Source organism: Haematobia irritans, chromosome 2, assembly GCF_050003625.1.
Source record: "Haematobia irritans isolate KBUSLIRL chromosome 2, ASM5000362v1, whole genome shotgun sequence".
In the NCBI taxonomy this organism is placed as follows: Eukaryota; Metazoa; Arthropoda; class Insecta; order Diptera; family Muscidae; genus Haematobia; species Haematobia irritans.
In genome coordinates this window covers 98,024,206-98,051,116 of record NC_134398.1, presented here as the reverse complement: position 1 = coordinate 98,051,116, position 26,911 = coordinate 98,024,206, and the positions used below count along the sequence as shown (strand labels likewise).

General features: G+C 34.9%; 2 protein-coding genes across 2 annotated transcripts in view; one reads left to right on the top strand and one right to left on the bottom strand.

The window, feature by feature from the left end:
- The window catches only part of LOC142225850 (facilitated trehalose transporter Tret1-like), a 331,321-nt gene that overhangs the window by 83,581 nt on the left and 220,829 nt on the right, over window positions 1-26,911 (bottom strand). The gene's annotated exons all lie outside the window — the stretch shown is intronic.
- LOC142227589 (uncharacterized) lies at window positions 11,386-20,568 on the top strand. Its single transcript, XM_075298084.1, has 4 exons — window positions 11,386-11,575; window positions 15,453-15,695; window positions 19,612-19,886; window positions 19,951-20,568. Exons 1-4 carry the CDS (start codon window positions 11,386-11,388, stop codon window positions 20,566-20,568), a joined length of 1,326 nt encoding a protein of 441 aa, XP_075154199.1.

The following is a 26,911-nucleotide window of genomic DNA, read 5'->3' as shown; positions in this document are numbered from 1 at the left end:
AAATTATGACCACGTGGAACAGAGAGTAGTTCATTTGAACTCGCTGTTTGGACATTTTGACTTATCTTTTTTTTATTTATCGTAGGTAATTTTTTCACATATCTTGCTGGAAAAAATGGAAGCAATAATGAAAATTGTTAAAAATTAACACCATGTAATGAAATATAATTTTTTAATCCTTCATTTTAGCTTGTAACTTACCATATTTAGGGGCATTTTATGAAATGGTGTAAGGAATTCAACTTTTCCTTGGAAAACGTATCTCATAAAATTTGTACCTGAAACAATTAGAGAAATAATGAAGTATTCTAAATAAACTCATAAAACTGTATTGTTATCGATGTGAAGAATATAATAAAATAAATATTCTAGTTGAAAGAAAGCCAAAGTTTTAGTATAAAACTTACCAATTCTCTATTAAATTGTACGCTGAGGGGAAATATAAAAAGTTGTCCAAATTTATTTGGGTTACTCTGAAATTAAATGTATATTTTTTACATTAATTAAAATTATTAAATAGGTTTCCAAAAATTCTAATGAAAAGAATAATAATATGCATAAAAATATTATGGTTTAAAGAAAGTTAAGGAATCCTTACCAATTCACTATTAAATTACAAGCAAAGGAGTACTAAAAATTTTTCCAAATTTTAAGGGGTTATTCTGAAATTAAATATTTGTTTTTTACATTAAAAATATAACATTGGTTTCCAAAAAAATTGATTAAAGAAATACTAAAATAAGGTATTAAAAACCTGTAATTTTGATGATAAAAAGGTCATAAAAACGTAAATATTCTAGTTGAAAGAAAGCCAATTTTTAGCAAAACTTACCAATTCTCTATTTTTTAAATTTATTTGTATCCATCTGGAGTTGCTCTGAAATTAAATATTGCTTTTACAACAAAGAAAAATATTAAACTGGTTTCCAAAAAAATTAATTAACAAATAATAATATACATAAAAAATATTCTTTTTAAAAGAAAGCCATATTAAAAAAATACTTACCAATTTATGACTAAACTGTACGCTGAGATATAACAAAAATTTTCCAAATTCATCTGGAATGGAATACTAATTTTTTACATTGAATAATGAAAATTTCAATACACCTTCAATTTCAACATATTTTACTAAATATTCTTAATAACTTTTTTTCTAAACTACCGATAAAATATTAATAACTTTCATTTAAAAGGTTTAATAAACAAACACCAATATTTGTCTCAAAAATCCAAAATATTTCATACCTATATATATTCCCTTGTTGCATACCTACTTAAAAGATGCAACAGCCCACGCCAACGCCAACTATACAACTGAAGCATGCCAAACAAAACCAAGCAAAGCCAAAACATTCCTACAACAACAAAAACACATGTGCCTTTATTGAAAACAACACGTCATCCAGCCAAATAAACCATCCGCGAATAACAAACACACACACACAAACCACTAAATGAAGAAAAATAAAAACAACCCCACGCTCATGTATACACAACAAAACTCAAGTAATATCATATTTACATTAATCACATTCCACTATGCCGATAAAGATATCGGTACTATGCATTAGTTCATCGCATCTGCTGACAATTTACTCTAAGAATAATATTCGTAAAGGCACACCAGTTTATGAACGATGAAACGTTTAATTTAAAATTTGCAAAAATTTCATGAAGTGTTATCTACCATTTTTGACGAAAATGTCTATAAATTTAATTACATGTGAACTAAAAATATTTCATTGGGTAATTTTTTACCAACAATTATTAACTATAGGAATTGTCAGTAAGAAATTGCTATCCACTTTCAAGTTCATTTTTCGTAAAAAAATATTTTCTCATACAAAAAAATCTTATAGTAAATTGCACTTATTATTTAGAAAATACTTTACATTTCACAAGTAAAGGGTGATTTGTTAAGAGCTTGATAACTTTTTTTTTTAAAAAAACGCATAAAATTTGCAAAATCTCATCGGTTCTTTATTTGAAACGTTAGATTGGTCCATGACATTTACTTTTTGAAGATAATTTCATTTAAATGTTGACCGCGGCTGCGTCTTAGGTGGTCCATTCGGAAAGTCCAATTTTGGGCAACTTTTTCGAGCATTTCGGCCGGAATAGCCCGAATTTCTTCGGAAATGTTGTCTTCCAAAGCTGGAATAGTTGCTGGCTTATTTCTGTAGACTTTAGACTTGACGTAGCCCCACAAAAAATAGTCTAAAGGCGTCAAATCGCATGATCTTGGTGGCCAACTTACCGGTCCATTTCTTGAGATGAATTGTTCTCCGAAGTTTTCCCTCAAAATGGCCATAGAATCGCGAGCTGTGTGGCATGTAGCGCCATCTTGTTGAAACCACATGTCAACCAAGTTCAGTTCTTCCATTTTTGGCAACAAAAAGTTTGTTAGCATCGAACGATAGCGATCGCCATTCACCGTAACGTTGCGTCCAACAGCATCTTTGAAAAAATACGGTCCAATGATTCCACCAGCGTACAAACCACACCAAACAGTGCATTTTTCGGGATGCATGGGCAGTTCTTGAACGGCTTCTGGTTGCTCTTCACTCCAAATGCGGCAATTTTGCTTATTTACGTAGCCATTCAACCAGAAATGAGCCTCATCGCTGAACAAAATTTGTCGATAAAAAAGCGGATTTTCTGCCACTGATTTTGGTAATAAAATTCAATGATTTGCAAGCGTTGCTCGTTAGTAAGTCTATTCATGATGAAATGTCAAAGCATACTGAGCATCTTTCTCTTTGACACCATGTCTGAAATCCCACGTGATCTGTCAAATACTAATGCATGAAAATCCTAACCTCAAAAGAATCACCCTTTAGTTTTATAGCATGACAAACGAATTTTTAACTACCAGTTAAGAAATTTTTAAAGGAAATTTCCATCGTATTTGGTAGGCCATGAACTAAACGATTGCTACTTAGAATTTGTAAAATTTCCTTTCGAGTAGTTAATTTTCGTTGAAAATACGAAAAATGAACAAAAATTCTGGAAAATTCTTGTAATAAATTATTGTAAAAATCTTCTTAAATTTACGAGACACTTTTTTTCTGTGTATGTGTGCCAAATTTGGTTGAAATCGGTTCAGATGTAGATATAGCTCCCATATATATGTTTTTCTGATTTCGACAAAAATGGTCAAAATACCAACATTTTCCTTGTAAAATCGCTACTGCTTAGTCGAAAAGTTGTAAAACTGACTCTAATTTTCTTAAGCTTCTAATACATATATATCGAGCGATAAATCATAAATAAACTTTTGCGAAGTTTCCTTAAAATTGCTTCAGATTTAAATATTTTCCCATATTATTTTACTAACATTGTGTTCCACCCTAATGCATTAGCCGACTTACATTTTGAGTCTATACATTTTGTAGAAGTCTCTCAAATTCTGTCCAGATCGAGTGATATTTAAATATATGTATTTGTGACAAACCTTTATATATAGCACCCAACACATTTGACGGATGTGATATGGTATCGAAAAATTAGATCTACAAAGTGGTGCAGGGTATAATATAGTCGGCCCCGCCCGACTTTAGACTTTCCTTACTTGTTATAGAATGGATTTTGCATTTTTTTTTACAAAATTTAAATAATTTGTACCATTTTATTAATCCTTACTCTGTTTTTAACCTATTTGAAACAAAAAAGTTCAAATTACCCTTTAATAATATGAAAAACGCGAGTTATAAAAAAATTAATTAAAAGAACTTCCTGCGTAGTTAAAATAAAGAACACCTTTGGAGGACATTTTTTGAAAGTGCTTTTAAAGTTGTGCCCTTAGAAGTACTTCCATTTTTTTCAGGGATGTGATTTGCTAAACAGCATAGAATTTGAAGAAGTGACTAACGATTTTGCCTTATCACAATGGATTAAATAGTTTAAGTGAGCCTGAAACGTAATCGGGCTGCACCTTTAACCTAACCAAACGATTTTGCCTGCCTCAAATCTGGAAGGGTTCCTCTTCAAACGACATAAATTAGGAGGCGACTCTGATGCCCGTCCCCCTACCTAACGCCAACTTCTGATGTTCATGAGAAAAGATGATTGAGTCGTAAAAAGTTGTAAAAGAAGTAAGTCGTTTAAAGTTGCTCTGCTCTGTCTTCTTAAAAGATTTTTAATCACTAATCTGTGAATGCTAAGGGAGTTACGTTTGTGGCAAATATTATATTTATCTATTCGCTTAATGCGAGTAGCAATAAAAACCTTGTTTATCTAACTTTTTTCTTTATTATAACAAAAAAATATTCTCTAAATTTTATTTTTTGCATTGTTCCCAACGTTTCGACAATTTTTGTTGTATTCATCATAATAATAAATAATGTTCTGTCAAAGTCATAGGGGGCCCATTATATTAATATGCCCAGGGCCTCTAAAAGGTTAAAGACGCCCCTGATTGTTTTAGTCCATTTAAAATAGATTTGAGGTCCGGAGGGTTTGCATGTATCTGTGCATGTGCTCTAGGCCTAGCCGATATGTCTTTCTTATCGACTAACTCTAGAGCTACTCCTTACCAAACTTCACCAATTAGTATCAATGCAGCTTTAAAACATTCTGTAGACCTCTGGTCCTCAAACGCGACTAGCTTAAATCATCTTGGTGACGAGGATCTGGTCCGGGAAACTTTTCCAGCACCTATGAGTAGACGCCAGACAAGGCATTCTCAATTTCCCCCCGCTTGTGCTTAGGAGCAATATGGGCTGTGTTTGCCACTGAGGCAAACGATCTTTGATCCCTTTTGGAAGATGGCAGTTCATCCGGCGATCTTTCACTTTTTCAGCTTCAAGAGTTCCTTGCGCCCATTTTAAGGAGTTGCTTTGCTTAGTCGACAACGTGCTTGGGTCGACTGATCCTAATTTCTTTAGAATAAAATCTCTCTAAAATTCCTTAAATCTCTTTCTTAAGGGATTACCTCCTGCGCCCTAAAGTTAACAGCCCAGTAGATGACTTTGAATTTCGCTGCATGGTGACTTAATTTACCACCACACTTGAAATTCGTAACAAGTATTTATTACGATGAAATTGAATAATCCGCTATTAAAAACACGTCCGTTCAGTTCACGGTTGAAGGCATAGCACACCATGACTCCTCCTCCACCATGCGTGGCCGTGCTGACCACATTGTTTTTTTTTTTTTAACCCGGTATTTGGTCGTCTCCATACACGAATTCTTCCATCCGACTGAAAAATATTAAATTTACTCTCGTCGAAGAAGATCACTATGGGACGAATTGGGCAGACGCAATGGAAAGCGTCAAATAACTAGCAAAACTCAACTAAAAGAGGCTCGGTTACAAAAATGACAAAAAATTGGGTCCGATGTTACAAAAAAACTATCACATTCAATGCCAAGAAGATTGGAAGAAGTAATTAAGAAACAAGTAAGAAAAGCCTAAAGTCGGGCGGGACCGACTATATTATATAAATTGGAAATGAAGTATGACCCCAAATTTGGGGCCCTTTTTCGTTATGAATACATACCCCATGAACATGGGTCGCAATTATGTAAGTGATAAAAAATGAAGATGGACCCAAAGAAAAAATTGGGCCCCATTTTCATAAAATAATTTTGAATGTACGAAAATGGGCCCCGATATTATGAAAGTGTGCCCCAAAATTAAAAATGTGTCAAAATAATTATTAGTGACTTTATACATCAATCAGTATTTTTAAATGTATTTCACAATGCAGTATTACTTTGATACTTGTTTAATGATTATATTTTTTGTTCATAGCTACTTGTTGACTGCTTTTGATACTCTCACATGATCAGTATTAATTTGAGTGTCAAAGAAAAACAAAAAAGAAGAAAATATGGAGTGTGTTATTTTTACTGGGCGAAAAAATAATAATAAAGTATTGTATGTGAATGATCAAAAAATAAATAAAAAATGCTAACGTTTAAATGCGTTATAAGTCTTTTTTATCCCAATGAAAAAGAAGAATAAAATAAGAAATGGAATCGGATATTTTCGTAACTAACTATGAATATGCAATGAAAAGTGCAGTGATAAACCAATTTCCCAGTGTACGCCTGAGTAATTCAGAAAAGCAGACACCTCCACTTCCTACACGGCCGAAAAATACTGTTTTCATATGTTTGGGTGTAAAAATTATATGTTTGGAACTCAAATTTTTTTAACACAATTTTTTTAAGTGCAAGCATACAATGCTCATAAACTAGCATAACATGTTTGGGACAATAGACTATTAAAAAAGTCGCGCGATTTTTTTAATAGTCTATTGTTTTATCATTGTTTTCTGCAAATAAATATCATTTAAATGTCGACCACACATTTCTATTAAAATTTTACAATTAAAAGTAGAATCCTTGCGAGGCCTTATTTTCTCAACTTGTATACAGAACATTTGTTAGTGGGAATAAATGAAAGCAAAAGATATATTTTAAAAAAACCGCGCGATTTTTTTATGTAATGCAAGTTTCGCTGAAAGCGATTTTTTCATTAATGAATTTACTAAATTGTTTATTATTGATTGCTATATTTGCACTTATCATAATAAAACGATAAAACCCGACCAAACTCTTTTGAAGTATGTAACTATGCGATATGCATTTGTTAAGCTCAAGGTTTGAAAATGGGCTCCACATCAAATGAAAACAGGCCCAAAGAAATTTTAGGGCCCATTTGCATTGGGAAATTTTAGGATTCATTTTCATTCAGTGAAACCACTTAGAGAAGCTTTGAAAAAGTGAAACCACTTAGAGAAGAAATATCACCAGCATTCCTGAGGTGGGATAATCCACCGCTGAAAACTTTTTGGTGTTCGGTCGAAGCAGGAATCGAACCCACGACCTTGTGTATGCAAGGCGGGCATGCTAACCATTGCACCTCGGTGGCTCCCTACTCTGTAATGAGGACATCGAAATAATTTTTATATTTTTTTTATAATTTTTAATGCATTCTAACCTTTGTTTGAAACATTTTCCCTCGAATATTTTCAAACATTATCGATTTTTCTATAATGGATTTAGCATTTTTGTGGCAAAATTTGAATAATTTGTACCATTTTATTTATTCTTACTCTTTTTTAAACTATTAAAAAATACACATTAAAATATGAAAAAAATTATGTAGTTAAAATAATTAACTTCTTTGTGAGGACATTTTTTGAAGTGCTGTTAAAGTTGTGCCTGGATGCGTGGCATAAAAGTATGTTAGAAGAAATAAAAAGTCACTGGTTTAGAAGTTGAACCAAAATATTGGGCTTTATTGAATAAATTATTGCTCGTCAAATAATATTTACATTCGTAGAAGAAAAGCCAAAGCGAGAGAGCCTCAAAGTAAGAATGTCAAAAAGCTTGGATGCCGAAAGGCGGGGGTTGATGACATTTGACGTTAGAAAATGTCCTTATTTTCGTGCCGAAAGGCAGAAAAGGTGTAGACAAATCCTAACGGCGGGATTACACTTGAAAATGATTATATGATTTAACAAAAGCTAAGAAAACGGCATTTGAACTTAAACATTGCCGCCCGCCTTGCAACATCCAGCCATGTTGCAAAATTTAAAGTAATATTAATTATATGTACAATTTAAATAATGAAAGTATACAGAATGTACAAAACAGGAGCGCTACGGTCTGCAGTCTTCGTTTAAAGCGCATCGGCCCGAATTCGTTGCAATCACGTGAATGATGCCATGCGTATATGTCGACATACTCGAGCCCTGTTTCTTTCGACTGGTGCCGAAATGGGTGGCAAAGCCAGAAATAATTCTCCTGGAGGAACTCCAGAAGCCGTCGTCAACGGGTTTTTATTGGTTTCTATTGCAACATTGTCGGCCAAAATGGCAGAATCAGTAGTCGTACTGATGGTATGTTCATCGGCAAGGGTCGATGCTAGAATTAATCTCCCGTTCCTCATCCAACACGGAGACGTCGTTCTCAGACTCTGGAAGGGTAGCAGCCATGTTTGCTATGTTTTCTATCTATGAAAATATAGAAAGATTTCGATGACGGGACGGAAAACCAAATTAACTTAATGGTCAGGGTGACCAGAAACCGTAGGTCGCCTTACAACTTGTAGTCCGATATATTGCGATTCGAACGCGGTCATCAAACCAAAGATTTTTCACGTAGACAAAAACTAGGGAGGACGCGAGCATAACGCTACAGATAGACCTATCTTAACTCCCTAAAAGACAAGGATGTAATCCATTTGAACAAACGATGGCCGTTAGGTTAGGTTAAGGTTTGGTGGGGAGTAATAGTTCTCGTCGAGAATGTCGTGGGCAAATCAAAAGTAGCATGTAAAGATACCGCTTTCGTAGAAAAGCAGACAGTTTTGTAAATATAACCGTGGGTTATCATCAAGGCGTGATCTGTAAAGCATTCCACATAATCTCATTGTTAAAACCAGTAGTGGTAAAATAGCGTCGCGTTCTATATGAGAAGACAGCTCAGGATCGACATAATTGCGGTGTATATTGCCCCTTGACCCAGACGCATTATTGAAATTATGGTACCCCGTCAATACGTCGTCAACGTACATGCACTTCCGTAGGACTTGTACATAAAGAGGAACCACATTCTCCGTGCCGTCAGCCAAATGCAAAAGTTGTTCAAGTCACTGTCTGTAACTAAAAGTTCTGGATAATATTTTGTAGAGAATATCTTAATTGTATTCAATGCAGAAATGTCTAGGACGGGTCAACATGTATATGGCGATACATCTGTGTGATTTCGCGATTGTGCACGAATTTGTACAACCTCCACTTCAAAACAAGGAGAAACAAGTCTAATTGTTGTGTCGGACCGACGTGAAAAAATGTCATTCAAGGCAATGAAAACCAATCGAAGTCAAATTGTCTCTCTATCGGTGGATGACCGGCGATAAGGCAGATAACAAATTTTCATTTGTAGGCGTAACCTAAGCTGTCCTCATATGGTATAACTGTATATACCCCCGGACAAAGTCGTGGTGAATCGTCTTAATTCATGGTTTTCACAAGAGGGATGCATAATTTCGAAGAAATTGTGTGAGACAGGCCGTCCTTGGTTTCCGATTTGTCCGAAGGAATAAGTTTCAAGAGGAAGGGTATCTTCACTCAGAATACCGTCGGGTTGTCGTTTTATAATTTTCCTCGCAAAACTTATCTGAATCAGATAAGAGAGGACGTCAGGGAAGCTCTTCTATTTCCCAAAGTGCGGAGAAGTGTCTAGTGAAGACTATCTTCCTTGGGGGGGTCCACAGTAGTCGTTTAGACAGAAATATTCGAAGAAGGAATAGGACCCGTGAGAACCCAGCCGAAGACTGTGTTTTGGGCTAGTAGCGATCCCAAAATATTCGTCCGAGTACCGTGCAATAATTTTGAAGTAAATAATAGGCTTAGCGATTTGTATGGTAATGTAGGCGGATAAAATGTTTTTCTGCATTTCTAGAGATTTCCTCTTTGATCGTTGTCATTTTTAAGTCTCGGTGGAGGTCACTATTTCGGACATACCATGGAGCGTTTACTGCATCTTATCACTTTGTTTTGAAACCTTTGTATTTGCTCGATAGAACTGTTTGCCGCACATCCCCATAGTTGAATGCCATATAACCACATTGGTTTTAATGCTTGCCACCGTGGTGCAATGGTTAGGATGCTCGCCTTGCATACACAAGGTCGTGGGTTCGATTCCCTGCTTCGACCGAACACCAAAAAGTTGTTCAGCGGTGGATTATCCCACCTCATTTCTGAGGGTTTCAAAGCTTCTCTAAGTGGTTTCACTGGCGCTACGAATATGGGCCCCAGGAAAATAAGCCCCAAACAGTAAATGAAGCAGAACCCCGTCGTCTTTCATTATGAATACAAGCCCCATGAACATGGGCCCCATTTTTATGAATGATAGAAACGAAGATGGACCCCAAAAAAAAAACGTTGGGGCCCATTTTCATTAAGTATTTTTGAGTGTAGGAAGATGGGCCCCAAAATTACGAAAGAGTGCCCCAAACTTAAAAAACATCCATCAAAATAATTACTAAAGATTTTGTACATCTAAGAGTATTTTAAAATACAACTTTTTAATGCTTATTTAAAAATTATAGTTTACATCAATGCACTAAAACCCAATCTTATTATTCGACTGTACTTCATTCGGGGAGAGCCCTAATGAAGAATGTCGCCACATAAAATTATTCTAAGACTAGTTGCTATGTTAATTTTTTACCCATAGCTACTTGTTTACCGTTATAGGTACTGTCGCGTCCATCTGCATTAGTTACACGCGATCAGTAAAGGGTGATTCTTTTGAGGTTAGGATTTTCATGCATTAGTATTTGACAGATCACGTGGGATTTCAGACATGGTGTCAAAGAGAAAGATGCTCAGTATGCTTTGACATTTCATCATGAATAGACTTACTAACGAGCAACGCTTGCAAATCATTGAATTTTATTACCAAAATCAGTGGCAGAAAATCCGCTTTTTTATCGACAAATTTTGTTCAGCGATGAGGCTCATTTCTGGTTGAATGGCTACGTAAATAAGCAAAATTGCCGCATTTGGAGTGAAGAGCAACCAGAAGCCGTTCAAGAACTGCCCATGCATCCCGAAAAATGCACTGTTTGGTGTGGTTTGTACGCTGGTGGAATCATTGGACCGTATTTTTTCAAAGATGCTGTTGGACGCAACGTTACGGTGAATGGCGATCGCTATCGTTCGATGCTAACAAACTTTTTGTTGCCAAAAATGGAAGAACTGAACTTGGTTGACATGTGGTTTCAACAAGATGGCGCTACATGCCACACAGCTCGCGATTCTATGGCCATTTTGAGGGAAAACTTCGGAGAACAATTCATCTCAAGAAATGGACCGGTAAGTTGGCCACCAAGATCATGCGATTTGACGCCTTTAGACTATTTTTTGTGGGGCTACGTCAAGTCTAAAGTCTACAGAAATAAGCCAGCAACTATTCCAGCTTTGGAAGACAACATTTCCGAAGAAATTCGGGCTATTCCGGCCGAAATGCTCGAAAAAGTTGCCCAAAATTGGACTTTCCGAATGGACCACCTAAGACGCAGCCGCGGTCAACATTTAAATGAAATTATCTTCAAAAAGTAAATGTCATGGACCAATCTAACGTTTCAAATAAAGAACCGATGAGATTTTGCAAATTTTATGCGTTTTTTTTTTTTTTAAAGTTATCAAGCTCTTAACAAATCACCCTTTATTAATTTGAGTGTCAAAGAAAAAGCGTGCCTAGTTGAATATGGAGTGTGTTATTTTTACTGGACGAAAAATTAATAATAAATTATTGTATGTGTATGATCAGAAAATGATATATAAAAAAAATCGTCGTATAAAGAAGTTGATAAATATGAATGTTGGGTGAAATCCTGTAAAGCAAGGGTTAATTTAATGCCAGATGGGAAATGTGTCTTAGCGAAAAATTATGTGGATCATTGTCATGACCATCAGGAAAATGAATTTAAAGAAATTAGTGTCTTAAACAAAATTAAAAGTGATTGTATCGAAGTTGCTAGCACCCTTTGCGGTACTGGAAATGCTGTGAGTTCGATAAAACAAGCTTTTGAAAAAACTGTGAGAGGTATGTATATAAATAAATAAATAAATAAGATTTTATATCATATTGTGCACTGTTAGAAAAATATGTTTTTCATATGTTCCGATATAAACAAAATGTGTGTTCGGGCACAATTTTTAAACACAATATATTTAAGTGCAAACATGTAATGTTCCTAAACTAACACAAAATGTTTGGGACACATATGTTAATATGTTCGAATATATTATGTTTGGAGCATGAATGTTTCATAAAAATAATATGCGTGAATGTAAACATATATAAATTTAAAAATTTCGAGTAAACATATATATGTTGTGATACTTTATTCAGAGAGCGACAGAGAGAGAGAGAGAGAGTTAGTATAGAGAAAGAAATAGAGATGGAAACCGGGAGGGTTGAATAAAAAGATATCAACATAACACAGCGAGAGAATGAAATGAGAGCAATTTCTGTGAAACCGCTTGTATGTTGTTTCGGAAAACTGTTTTATAATATGGCCAAAAATTTGGTATGCTTAAGTCTAAATATTATTTAATTTGAATAGTAGATTGAGTATTCGGAATAAAGAGAATAGACATTCGGAACCAAGAAAACAGACATTTGAAAAAAAAAAACAAGTATAAACGGCCGTAAGTTCGGCCAGGCCGAAGCTTATGTACCCTCCATCATGGATTGCGTAGAAAATTCTTCTAAACGCTGCCATCCACAAGCGAATTACTTAAGTTGCGGTAACGCTTGCCGATGGCAAGGTATCTTAAAACCTCCTAACACCATCTTCTAAATTGTATGTAAGTCCATACGTGGTATATATTAAATCAAAAAGATCGATCCAATACGTATATAATTCAGTTTAACAAAGTAAAGAGATAACATTTTAACAAAATTTTCTATAGAAATAAAATTTTCACAAAATTTTCTATAGAAATAAACTTTTGACAAAATTTTCTATAAAAATAAAATCTTGGTAGATTATTTTTGGCTCGAGTGGCAACCATGATTATGAACCGAATAAAATTTGAACAACATTTTCTATAGAAATAAAATTTTGACAATGATGAAAATTTTATTATGAACCGAATAAAATTTTAACAAAATTTTCTCTAGAAATAAAATTTTGACAAAATTTTCTATAGAAATAAAATTTTGACAAAATTTTCTATAGAAATAAAATTTTGACAAAATTTTCTATAGAAATAAAATTTTGACAAAATTTTTTATAGAAATAAAATTTTGATAGACTATTTTTGGCTCTAGTGGCAACCATGATTATGAACCGATATGGACCAATTTTTGTGTGATTGGACCAATTTTGGTATGGTTGTTAGCGACCATATACTAACACCACGTTCCCAATTTGAACCGGATCGGATGAATTTTGCTCCTCCAAGAGGCTCCGGAGGTCAAATCTGGAGAACGTTTTATATGGGGGCTATATATAATTATGGACCGATATGGACCAATTCTGGCACGCTTGTTAAAGATCATATATTAACACCATGTTCCAAATTACAACCGGATTGGGTGAAATTTGCTTCTCTTTGGGGCTTCGCAAGCCAAATCTGGAGATCGGTTTATATGGGTCTATATATAATTATGGACCGATGTGGACCAATTTTTGCATGGTTGTTAGAGACCATATACCAACATCATGTACCGAATTTCAGCCGGATCGGATGAAATTTGCTTCTCTTTGAGGCTCCGCAAGCCAAATCTGGGGATCGGTTTATATGGGGGCTATATATAATTATGGACCGATGTGGACCAATTTTTGCATAATTGTTAGAGACCATATACCAACACCATGTACCAAATTTCAGCCGGATCGGATGAACTATGCTTCTCTTAGAGGCTCCACAAGCCAAATCTGGGGATCGGTTTATATGGGGGCTATATATAATTAAGGACCGATATGGACCAATTTTGAAGTAAATAATAGGCTTAGCGATTTGTATGGTAATGTAGGCGGATAAAATGTTTTTCTGCATTTCTAGAGATTTCCTCTTTGATCGTTGTCATTTTTAAGTCTCGGTGGAGGTCACTATTTCGGACATACCATGGAGCGTTTACTGCATCTTATCACTTTGTTTTGAAACCTTTGTATTTGCTCGATAGAACTGTTTGCCGCACATCCCCATAGTTGAATGCCATATAACCACATTGGTTTTAATGCTTGCCACCGTGGTGCAATGGTTAGGATGCTCGCCTTGCATACACAAGGTCGTGGGTTCGATTCCCTGCTTCGACCGAACACCAAAAAGTTGTTCAGCGGTGGATTATCCCACCTCATTTCTGAGGGTTTCAAAGCTTCTCTAAGTGGTTTCACTGGCGCTACGAATATGGGCCCCAGGAAAATAAGCCCCAAACAGTAAATGAAGCAGAACCCCGTCGTCTTTCATTATGAATACAAGCCCCATGAACATGGGCCCCATTTTTATGAATGATAGAAACGAAGATGGACCCCAAAAAAAAAACGTTGGGGCCCATTTTCATTAAGTATTTTTGAGTGTAGGAAGATGGGCCCCAAAATTACGAAAGAGTGCCCCAAACTTAAAAAACATCCATCAAAATAATTACTAAAGATTTTGTACATCTAAGAGTATTTTAAAATACAACTTTTTAATGCTTATTTAAAAATTATAGTTTACATCAATGCACTAAAACCCAATCTTATTATTCGACTGTACTTCATTCGGGGAGAGCCCTAATGAAGAATGTCGCCACATAAAATTATTCTAAGACTAGTTGCTATGTTAATTTTTTACCCATAGCTACTTGTTTACCGTTATAGGTACTGTCGCGTCCATCTGCATTAGTTACACGCGATCAGTAAAGGGTGATTCTTTTGAGGTTAGGATTTTCATGCATTAGTATTTGACAGATCACGTGGGATTTCAGACATGGTGTCAAAGAGAAAGATGCTCAGTATGCTTTGACATTTCATCATGAATAGACTTACTAACGAGCAACGCTTGCAAATCATTGAATTTTATTACCAAAATCAGTGGCAGAAAATCCGCTTTTTTATCGACAAATTTTGTTCAGCGATGAGGCTCATTTCTGGTTGAATGGCTACGTAAATAAGCAAAATTGCCGCATTTGGAGTGAAGAGCAACCAGAAGCCGTTCAAGAACTGCCCATGCATCCCGAAAAATGCACTGTTTGGTGTGGTTTGTACGCTGGTGGAATCATTGGACCGTATTTTTTCAAAGATGCTGTTGGACGCAACGTTACGGTGAATGGCGATCGCTATCGTTCGATGCTAACAAACTTTTTGTTGCCAAAAATGGAAGAACTGAACTTGGTTGACATGTGGTTTCAACAAGATGGCGCTACATGCCACACAGCTCGCGATTCTATGGCCATTTTGAGGGAAAACTTCGGAGAACAATTCATCTCAAGAAATGGACCGGTAAGTTGGCCACCAAGATCATGCGATTTGACGCCTTTAGACTATTTTTTGTGGGGCTACGTCAAGTCTAAAGTCTACAGAAATAAGCCAGCAACTATTCCAGCTTTGGAAGACAACATTTCCGAAGAAATTCGGGCTATTCCGGCCGAAATGCTCGAAAAAGTTGCCCAAAATTGGACTTTCCGAATGGACCACCTAAGACGCAGCCGCGGTCAACATTTAAATGAAATTATCTTCAAAAAGTAAATGTCATGGACCAATCTAACGTTTCAAATAAAGAACCGATGAGATTTTGCAAATTTTATGCGTTTTTTTTTTTTTAAAGTTATCAAGCTCTTAACAAATCACCCTTTATTAATTTGAGTGTCAAAGAAAAAGCGTGCCTAGTTGAATATGGAGTGTGTTATTTTTACTGGACGAAAAATTAATAATAAATTATTGTATGTGTATGATCAGAAAATGATATATAAAAAAAATCGTCGTATAAAGAAGTTGATAAATATGAATGTTGGGTGAAATCCTGTAAAGCAAGGGTTAATTTAATGCCAGATGGGAAATGTGTCTTAGCGAAAAATTATGTGGATCATTGTCATGACCATCAGGAAAATGAATTTAAAGAAATTAGTGTCTTAAACAAAATTAAAAGTGATTGTATCGAAGTTGCTAGCACCCTTTGCGGTACTGGAAATGCTGTGAGTTCGATAAAACAAGCTTTTGAAAAAACTGTGAGAGGTATGTATATAAATAAATAAATAAATAAGATTTTATATCATATTGTGCACTGTTAGAAAAATATGTTTTTCATATGTTCCGATATAAACAAAATGTGTGTTCGGGCACAATTTTTAAACACAATATATTTAAGTGCAAACATGTAATGTTCCTAAACTAACACAAAATGTTTGGGACACATATGTTAATATGTTCGAATATATTATGTTTGGAGCATGAATGTTTCATAAAAATAATATGCGTGAATGTAAACATATATAAATTTAAAAATTTCGAGTAAACATATATATGTTGTGATACTTTATTCAGAGAGCGACAGAGAGAGAGAGAGAGAGTTAGTATAGAGAAAGAAATAGAGATGGAAACCGGGAGGGTTGAATAAAAAGATATCAACATAACACAGCGAGAGAATGAAATGAGAGCAATTTCTGTGAAACCGCTTGTATGTTGTTTCGGAAAACTGTTTTATAATATGGCCAAAAATTTGGTATGCTTAAGTCTAAATATTATTTAATTTGAATAGTAGATTGAGTATTCGGAATAAAGAGAATAGACATTCGGAACCAAGAAAACAGACATTTGAAAAAAAAAAACAAGTATAAACGGCCGTAAGTTCGGCCAGGCCGAAGCTTATGTACCCTCCATCATGGATTGCGTAGAAAATTCTTCTAAACGCTGCCATCCACAAGCGAATTACTTAAGTTGCGGTAACGCTTGCCGATGGCAAGGTATCTTAAAACCTCCTAACACCATCTTCTAAATTGTATGTAAGTCCATACGTGGTATATATTAAATCAAAAAGATCGATCCAATACGTATATAATTCAGTTTAACAAAGTAAAGAGATAACATTTTAACAAAATTTTCTATAGAAATAAAATTTTCACAAAATTTTCTATAGAAATAAACTTTTGACAAAATTTTCTATAAAAATAAAATCTTGGTAGATTATTTTTGGCTCGAGTGGCAACCATGATTATGAACCGAATAAAATTTGAACAACATTTTCTATAGAAATAAAATTTTGACAATGATGAAAATTTTATTATGAACCGAATAAAATTTTAACAAAATTTTCTCTAGAAATAAAATTTTGACAAAATTTTCTATAGAAATAAAATTTTGACAAAATTTTCTATAGAAATAAAATTTTGACAAAATTTTCTATAGAAATAAAATTTTGACAAAATTTTTTATAGAAATAAAATTTTGATAGACTATTTTTGGCTCTAGTGGCAACCATGATTATGAACCGATATGGACCAATTTTTGTGTGATTGGACCAATTTTGGTATGGTTGTTAGCGACCATATACTAACACCACGTTCCCAATTTGAACCGGATCGGATGAATTTTGCTCCTCCAAGAGGCTCCGGAGGTCAAATCTGGAGAACGTTTTATATGGGGGCTATATATAATTATGGACCGATATGGACCAATTCTGGCACGCTTGTTAAAGATCATATATTAACACCATGTTCCAAATTACAACCGGATTGGGTGAAATTTGCTTCTCTTTGGGGCTTCGCAAGCCAAATCTGGAGATCGGTTTATATGGGTCTATATATAATTATGGACCGATGTGGACCAATTTTTGCATGGTTGTTAGAGACCATATACCAACATCATGTACCGAATTTCAGCCGGATCGGATGAAATTTGCTTCTCTTTGAGGCTCCGCAAGCCAAATCTGGGGATCGGTTTATATGGGGGCTATATATAATTATGGACCGATGTGGACCAATTTTTGCATAATTGTTAGAGACCATATACCAACACCATGTACCAAATTTCAGCCGGATCGGATGAACTATGCTTCTCTTAGAGGCTCCACAAGCCAAATCTGGGGATCGGTTTATATGGGGGCTATATATAATTAAGGACCGATATGGACCAATTTTTGCATGGTTGTTAGAGACCATATACCAACATCATGTACCAAATTTCAGCCGGATCGGATGAAATTTTCTTCTCTTTGAGGCTCCGCAAGCCAAATCTGGGGATCGGTTTATATGGGGGCTATATATAATTATGGACCGATGTGGACCAATTTTAGCATGGTTGTTAGAGACCATATACCAACACCATGTACCAAATTTCAGCCGGATCGGATGAAATATGCTTCTGTTAGAGGCTCCACAAGCCAAATCTGAGGGTCCCTTTATATGGGGGCTATACGTAAAAGTGGACCGATATGGCCCATTTTCAATACCATCCGACCTACATCGATAACAACTATTTGTGCCAAGTTTCAAGTCGATAGCTTGTTTCGTTCGGAAGTTAGCGTGATTTCAACAGACGGACGGACGGACGGACATGCTTAGATCGACTCAGAATTTCACCACGACCCAGAATATATATACTTTATGGGGTCTTAGAGCAATATTTCGATGTGTTACAAACGGAATGACAAAGTTAATATACCCCCATCCTATGATGGAGGGTATAAAAACAGCGTATTTGTATTACAGAAAAAGATGCGAAGAACTCAACAATTTCGTGGAAGTTAAAAATATGTGAGGGAATGAACACAATCTTCTTTGGGGAATTCTTCCAAGCATATACTATTTTTGGACTCAAAATGCTTCCAAACATATAATATGCTCACATAAAACAAACATATTAATGTTTCGGCGGTATCCAGTAATATATGTGCTTCCTGCAAAATATGTTTGGAACATATGTTAGAGAAGCGATTTTTTTTGAGGGTGTGTATGCTATAAGATTTCAGCATGAATCACAAAATATAAGTTTTCCAAAAATTCAGCGCGGATTGCAGTATATTGTCAGCAAAAACTATACACCGTCTCCTTCAACTCCATTAAAAGTGCTGGAGGCATTTCAATTAGAGAAAATTTGGCAACATTTTGGTATAACCAAAGAAGAATCTAAACCGGAGCACTTCTTTACAGCGTGTATCACAGAAAACGATATATCGTACTGTATATTTTCATCAATTAAAACAATAAAATTAATTAAAGAAAACATTGTTCCGGCAAATAGAACATATTTAATGGATGGTACATTTAGTTGTGTACCCCGTGGATGTTTTCGACAGCACTTGGTTATATATATACAATATTTCGATGAAGTATATAATTTTAGTTATTATTTATAATATATATTAATATACCTATTTTTAGATATTTCCAGTCTTTTTTATACTAATGGATAAAAAGTCATATATTGCATATGCTTGTTTATTGAAATATATAAATGAAAACATATTTCAAATGGAACCGAATATATTCGTAACTGACTATGAATGTGCAATTAGACGTGCACTGACAAACCAATTTCCCAGTGTAAGCCTAGTCGGATGCTGGTGAGTGATTAAAATATATAATTAAATAAAAGCTGACACTTTCAATTTCCAGAAATAATTTTCAAATTTTTGTAGAACTATGTGGTCGACATTTAAAAGATTTTTATTGGCAGAAAACAATGTTAAAACAATAGACTATTTAAAAAAATCGCGCGAACATAGTTCTACAAAAATTTGAAAATTAATATTACAATCCTTGTTAGACCTTTTTTGCCCAATTATATACTGGACTTTTGTTAGTGGGAGGAAATGAAAGCAAAATATATTTTTCCAAAAAATCGCGCGATTTTTTGGAAAAATATATTTTGCTTTCATTTCCTCTCACTAACAAAAGTCCAGTATACAAGATTGTTTCTTTTTGAATTATGTTTTGTTGATATTTTACAAATTTTAGGCAAGAATTTATTATTTGTAAATTAATATTACAATCCTTGTTAGACCTTTTTTGCCCAATTATATACTGGACTTTTGTTAGTGGGAGGAAATGAAAGCAAAATATATTTTTCCAAAAAATCGCGCGACTAACAAAAGTCCAGTATACAAGATTGTTTCTTTTTGAATTATGTTTTGTTGATATTTCACAAATTTTAGGCAAGAATTTATTAATTGAACTTGAATTTCTATTTAGGTTCCATTTTTGCCAAGCAGTTCGCAGGTATGTGTCAAAAAATCGTCCATTGTTTCAATACTTGAAAAATTCAAAAGCAGCTATGGATGAATATAAAAAGATAATGGCTCTTCCTTTGCTCCCCCCGACTTTAATAGTTGGCACATTCAATGATATAAAGTTAAAAATTTTATTAATGGACGGAGAGCAAAAATTCAGTTCTTTTTTGGCTTATTTTGAAAGACATTGGTTAAAAAAGGTAAATAATTCACTATTTATAATCATTTTTCTTTTAATAATCATAGTTTTATATTATCATTTAGGTTGGACATCATAACATAAGCGTATATAAAAAGGATATACGTACGACGTCTGCGGTTGAGGCATATAATGGAGTAATGGGGAAGCTTATAGAAAAAAATGGGAACTTTTTTAAATTCGTCGAAGCCATTCGAAAAGAGGAATATTTTAAGAGCCGCTCTTTTCAAATGTTGTGCGATATTGGAGTACCGGTGAAGAAGAAAAAGAAACGTAGTAGTAAAGAAGCAATTATTACAGATTGTACACATCTCCTTGACAATGCCAAAATTACGGCTATGAAATTTATTGAAAGAATTGTCTTTGACAAAAGTATAAGTGATTCCTTACGTGAAACAACTCCTTACGAAAATACGAACGTGGTAAATACAGATTCAGAAACAGACCACAGTGAGGATGAAATTGCTGATGAAGAGCAGATAGTGTCAAACGAAAGCAACAGAAGCTGCGTTGTTTGTCGGGGCAATAGTCCCAATATAGTTTTTTTACCTTGCAAACATTTAAGTGTATGCCATGAATGTAACTTAAAGCTGCAGGCGAATGCAATAGAAAGGCATGAAGAAGATTATAAATGTCCTTGTTGCCGTCATGTAGTCCAGGATGTAATGCAAGTGTTTGTTTAAACTAACAAATACTGTACTAATTGTTAACGCTGAAAGCGATTTATTTCATTAATGAATTAATTTTTTTGTTTTTAATTTTGATCATTATTTTTCTATTTAATGTAATAAAACGATAAAACCAGATTTGCTTTAAGTTTAATCTTTAAAATTAAAAACTAGGCATCTGATAAGCTTAAGAATTGAAAATTGGCCCCACATTAAATGAAAACAGGCCCCAAATAAATTTTAGGGCGCATTTTCATTAGGACATTTTAGGGTGCATTTTCATTATGAAATAGAACCCCAAAAAATAAATGAAATACGACCCCAAAAATGAACCAAATTTCGTGTTGTTGTATCTCACGTAATTATTGGGGCTCATTTTCATTAGACACAGTGGGGCTCATTTTCATGGGGCCCATATTCGTAGCGCCGGTTTCACTGCAATGTGGAACGCCGTTCGGACTCGGCTATAAAAAGGAGGTCCCTTGTCATTGAGCTTAACATGGAATCGGGCAGCACTCAGTGATAAGAGAGAAGTTCACCAATGTGGTATCACAATGGACTGAATAGTCTAAGTGAGACTGATACATCGGGCTGCCTCCTAACCTAACCTAATGCTTGCTTATATATTAGGAGCTTACTGTCTGTGGACAGGACTGAATTTTTTCCGATTAACCACCTTAGTTTGCGGTATTTAATATTTAGTTCTTCGCACTTTTTATCAATATGAATTTTCCAATTTAATTTAGAATCCAGTGTAAAACCAAGATATTGCTGAGTTTGAAAAAGGCACTTCTTCATTGCCTATATTTAGGGGTTTGTATCTTCAGGCAATTTTCGCAAAGTCAACATGAACAGATTTGTTACTGTTGAGCTTTAGACCCCAGTTTTTTGTCCATTGGTGAACCTTGTTTAAAGATACCTGGAGGCTATGTACAGATACCTCTGTATTTTTTCCAGTTGACATTAAAACTATGTCATCTGCAAATGTTCCAATGAAACAATTTTTGTTAACAGGCGTATCGTGAAGGTCCAAGTATACTGCTCTGCGGAACTCCTACAGATATTGGATATAGATTTGTAAATTCATTATCATGACATACTCCATAAAATTGATTGCTCAGGTACGACCTAAGAATCCAACAATAATTCTTTGGAAGTAATCTGCTGAGCTTTAGAAGGAGACTATCATGCCATACTCCATCAAAAGCTTTGGAAATGTCCAAGAATACAGCGGAGCAAACTTGTTTTTTCTCGAAGGCTTTTTCAATATTATAGGTGACTCGATGTACTTGTTCCATAGTCGGATCCAAATTGATGATCCGGTATTATATTTTTCGAGACAATAAATGATTCCAGTCATCCGCAAAAGGATATCTCCCTTTACTTTATCGAAACCACCAGATTTTTTGACCTTGATTTGATTCACTGCCATCATAAACTTCTTTAATAGTTACTTTGTAAAGCGGCTGCTCGCTAATGGCATAGTTATTTATTTGATGTTGAACATTTGGTTCTGTATTTCTTGTTACATAAGAATTTGAATAGGTATCTGAAGATTATTCGCAAATTCGTTCGCCTTTTCGATACTGCTTTTGGCTCATTGACCATTACCTTTAAGTATTGCGACGTTCTGCGCAATTGGTTTATTTTTTAATTTTGCTGCCTTCCAGAGAGAATAGTCGGAGTTTTTGTTGGAACTTAGATTGGACACATACTTGTGGAATGTATGGTTATTATATTGTTTTATTAATCTGCTAAGTTTTTTGAAGCATTGTTTAACATTTTTTTATCCTCTGGTGATCGAGTTTGTTGCCATTTTTTCCTAATCCTTCTTTTATACTTTACTGAGGCGTATTTGTTTGAATACTTGGTTCTGGTGTACTCTCCCAGGCCGCTTGTTGTATCAACTTTGTAAAAGCATCGACTTCTTCCTCAATATCATTTGGATTGTACATTGGCGAATGTTTAATAGACGTGGTAATTATGTGACGAAAGTAATCCCAGTCGGTTCTGTTGTTTGTTAGGTTGAAATTAGTTTGTTTATTAGTTGCTTCACTTAGATAATGAAGATATATAGCAGAATGGTCAGAACTGAATTCATGTCCATCTTCAATTATCAGTTTGTTTTCCGGTATTTTTCTAGTAATAAAAAAGTCAATCAGATCAGGAGTTTTAGACACGTCTGTTGGCCAGTATGTTGGCTTACCGGTAGATATTACTGTACATCCTGTATTCATAATTGCACGATGTAACTCTCTGCCCTTTGGTGTGGTCAATCTAGAACCCCATTGTGTGTTCTTAGCATTGAAATCCCCTCCCATAATAAAAATATATTTATGTGAATTTAACATGTCTTTGTACTGATCAAGTTATATATTTTGTCGTGGTGGACTGTAAACAGATGAAACTGATACCAGCGTTTTGTTTATGTCAATTGTTACAGTTGTAACTTGAAATTCCTCTACCGATATAGTATTTTCAAGCCAATGTTTAATTGAGGTTTTAATAATGACAGCACTTCCTCCTCTTGTGGTGTTACTTAGATGGGGAGCATGAAATAAATCGTAGTCTTTAATTTTCAGGAATGAATCTTTAACAAAATGCGTCTCGATTATGAGACATATATCAATATTTTTTCACATAAAATGTACCGAAGTTCATCTATGTGTTTTCGGATACCATTTGCATAATTCCACTCCCACTGCATAATTTTTATTAATGTCTGCATCTTTTAAAGTGTATCGAAAAAATTCTCCTCTAACAAGCTTAAGCGGTTGTCTAAGCACTTGTTAAATGATTCAATTGACTCCAATTTGGATAGGATTTTTGAAAGGATAGTTTCGTTGGTAACTTTTTGTGCGTTTATCTGTTGAGCGTTTTTGTTTTTGACTGTGTCAGAGTACAAATTAGTAGTTCTGAATTGAATTGTTTTTAATGTATTTTGCAAGGAGCTTGTTCATTTCTTTGTGGTCCATTATTGTTTTGGAGCCGATTTTCAGCATTGTGAACACGTTTATGGAGTTTTTGCTTTTGATTACGCAGCTTTTGAAGTTCCTTAGCGACAATAGTTGATTGGGTAACTGATTCCAGAGACTAGTCGCATATATATAAAACTGCCGCTCAGATAACTGACTTCTATGTCGAGTCTGTATCAAATTGTTACCACGGTTGGATCTAGCGAATGTTAATCGTTCGTAGAGGTATGATGGTTCCTTTGTGTGTATAATTTTTTGGAGGAATGACAGAGTTCTGAGTTGAACGTATTTGTCAAACGGGATACCAAAAATTTTGTTCGCAAAAAGTGTCACACTATCGTAACGTTTCAATCCGAAGACATAGCGGGCAATATTGTTGAACGTGGTTGTTAGTCTTTTTAAGTCGGTCGTGTTACATCCAGAGAAAATTTCAAAACGATACAACAAAGTAGGGAGGACATAGGATTTGGCCAACAGCAGTCTTATACGAAAAGGTGTAAACGCTTGAGTATACCAAAGATTACGCAACATACCGTATATTTTACCACAGTTAGCATTAATATGATCAGACCAAGTTAAATTCTCATTAAAAGTTACTCCAAGATTCTTCACTTTCTTCACAAGTTCTATTTGGCAGTTACCCAGAAATATGTTAACATTGCCCAGACTTGTGGATTTCTTATGAATCAAAATTGCCTTCGATTTATTGGGGTTCAGAGCTAGGCCATTCCCATTCGCCCAATCCAGGATCTTGTTGAGATCATTGTTAACATAGCCATACTAACATTAGCATTAGTGGCTTCTTCACTACTTCTATTATTATTATCTGTTCTTTGAGATTGTGCGAATTGTGAACGCAGTGCAGTATTTTCCTCATGCAGTTGGCTGCAAATATTCTCCAACGCTCTTATTCTCTCTTGGAGATCAATGTTGATTTGCTCCAATTCTTTGAGTTTTGAAACTCTGAAAAGGCTTAGGCTATTTCTTGCCGTAGCGGCTGATGGAATTTTATCCATTTTTCGAAAATAATCCAATTAATATATTGGTACGTATTTCACCCGTTTCATTGTATCATGCGATCAATTTCACGAGCTTAGCAGCGTTGTTCTGCCCCTTATCTGGGTGACTAGAACAATTGTTTCAGTTATGCTGAATTGAGTTTTCTGTCTCTCAGTTTGTTTATCGTTTTTAGACCCTCCACCATAGGATGGGGGTATATTAACTTTGTCATTCCATTTGTAACACATCGAAATATTGGTCTAAGACCCCATAGAGTATATATATTCTGGGTCGTGGTGAATTTCTGAGTCGATCTGAGCGTGTCCGTCCGTCCGTCTGTTGAAATCACGCTAACTTCCGAAAGGAACAAGCTATCGACTTGAAACTTGCCACAACGAGTTGTTATTGATGTAGGTCGGATAGTCTTGCAAATGGACCCCCATATAAACGGGCCACCAAATTTGGCTTGCGATTGCTCTAAGAGCAGCAAATTTCATCCGATCCGGCTGAAATTTGGTACATGGTGTTAGTATATGGTGTCATGCAAAAATTGGTCCACATCGGTCCATAATTACATATAGCCCCCATATAAACCGATCCCCCGATTTGGCTTGCGGAGCCTTTAAGAGAAGCAAATTTCATCCGATACGGTTGAAAGTTGGTACATGGTGTTAGTATATGGTCTCTAATGACCATGCAAAAATTGGTCCACATCGGTCCATAATTATATATAGCCCCATATAAACCGATCCCCAGATTTGACCTCCTGAGCCCTTTGGAAGAGCAAAATTCATCCGATTCGGTTGAGATTTGATACGTGATATTAGTATATGGTATCCAACAACCATGCAGGAATTGCTTCATATCAGTCCATAATTATATATAGCCCCCATATAAACCGATCCCCAGATTTGACCTCTGGTGCCTTTTGGAGAAGCAAAACCCATCCGATCTGCTTGAAATTTGGTACGTGGTGGTAGTACCATGCCAAAAGTGTTCCATATCAGTCCATAATCATATATAGCCCCCATATAAACCGATCCCGAGATTTGGTTTTGGAGCCTCTTGGAGGAGCAAATTTCATCCGAGTCAGTTGAAATTTGGTACATTGTGGTAGTATATGGCCTTTAACAACCATGCCTAATTAAGTCCATATCGGTCTATAGTTATATATAGCCCTCAGATAAATCGATCCCCAATCACACAAAAATTATTTGTAGACTTACCTATACATAACTTTTTTGTCTATTATATACCACGTACGAACTAACTCACAATTTAGAAAACGATGTTAAGAAGTTTTAAGATACCACAACCCAAGTAATTCGATTCTGGATGACAGTCTTCTACGAAAAGTTTCTACGCAATCCATGGTGGAGGGTACATAAGATTCGGCCTGGCCGAACTTACGGCCGTATATACTTGTTGTTTATAGTTTTATACAGTAAATATTGCCAATGAATCTCACTTGTATATTTGTTTGTGTTGTTGTTGTGATTTTTTATTGATCTGCCAGTATTAATATAGCAGAACCGTTGTCAGTAAAATCCAGTGTAAATTACCAACTGAACTGCTTTGTTTGATACCCGGTACGATTTTAAAAACGTCTATGAACTAGGGATCTATAAATCAAAAATCGATTAATCGATTATTCGAATTTTGGCATGAAAATCTAAAAAAGTCGAAATCGATTATTAAGCTAAAAATAATCGCAAAATCGATTTTAGATTTTCAACTAATTTTTAGTTTTGATCACCAAAAATTTAGTTTAAATTTTGAACTAGAAAAATAAAATTCTGATTTTATTAAATAAAATATCAAATTGGTGGAAATGAATCCTTTGTGTTTTCAATTTCCTTGAATTTATAGTGTAATTATTTGGGGAAATAAAAATTAATGATTGGCACATGTTAAACATTTTATGTTGAACGTTTTAATTTTTAAACAAATTTAAAAATTGACATGTTTGACTGGAACTAATTTTTTGCTTTTATTAACAACTATTGTTAATAATACTCACAAAAAGACAAATAGATTTCATAAAATCGTATATTTTTTAGAATCATTATTTCTATGAAAATCGATTATGAAAAATCGAATATTCGAATTTTCATTGGTAAAAATAATCGAAAATCGATTTTTGATTAAAAGTCAATAATCGAAATGTCGAAAAATCGATTATTGGTTTATACTATAGATCCCTACTATGAACTACAAAGGCTACATCTAGACACAATGCCAGTCGACGTAGGAGGCCGATCGGCATCCAACGATACCACCTCGGTATTTCGTGTAAGCGGTGAGGAAACGACCGGAGCAGTTATGGGATCATTTGATATATCCCTGTGCAGAAGAGCGTAGTGTCTTCTACCACATTTTCCGCA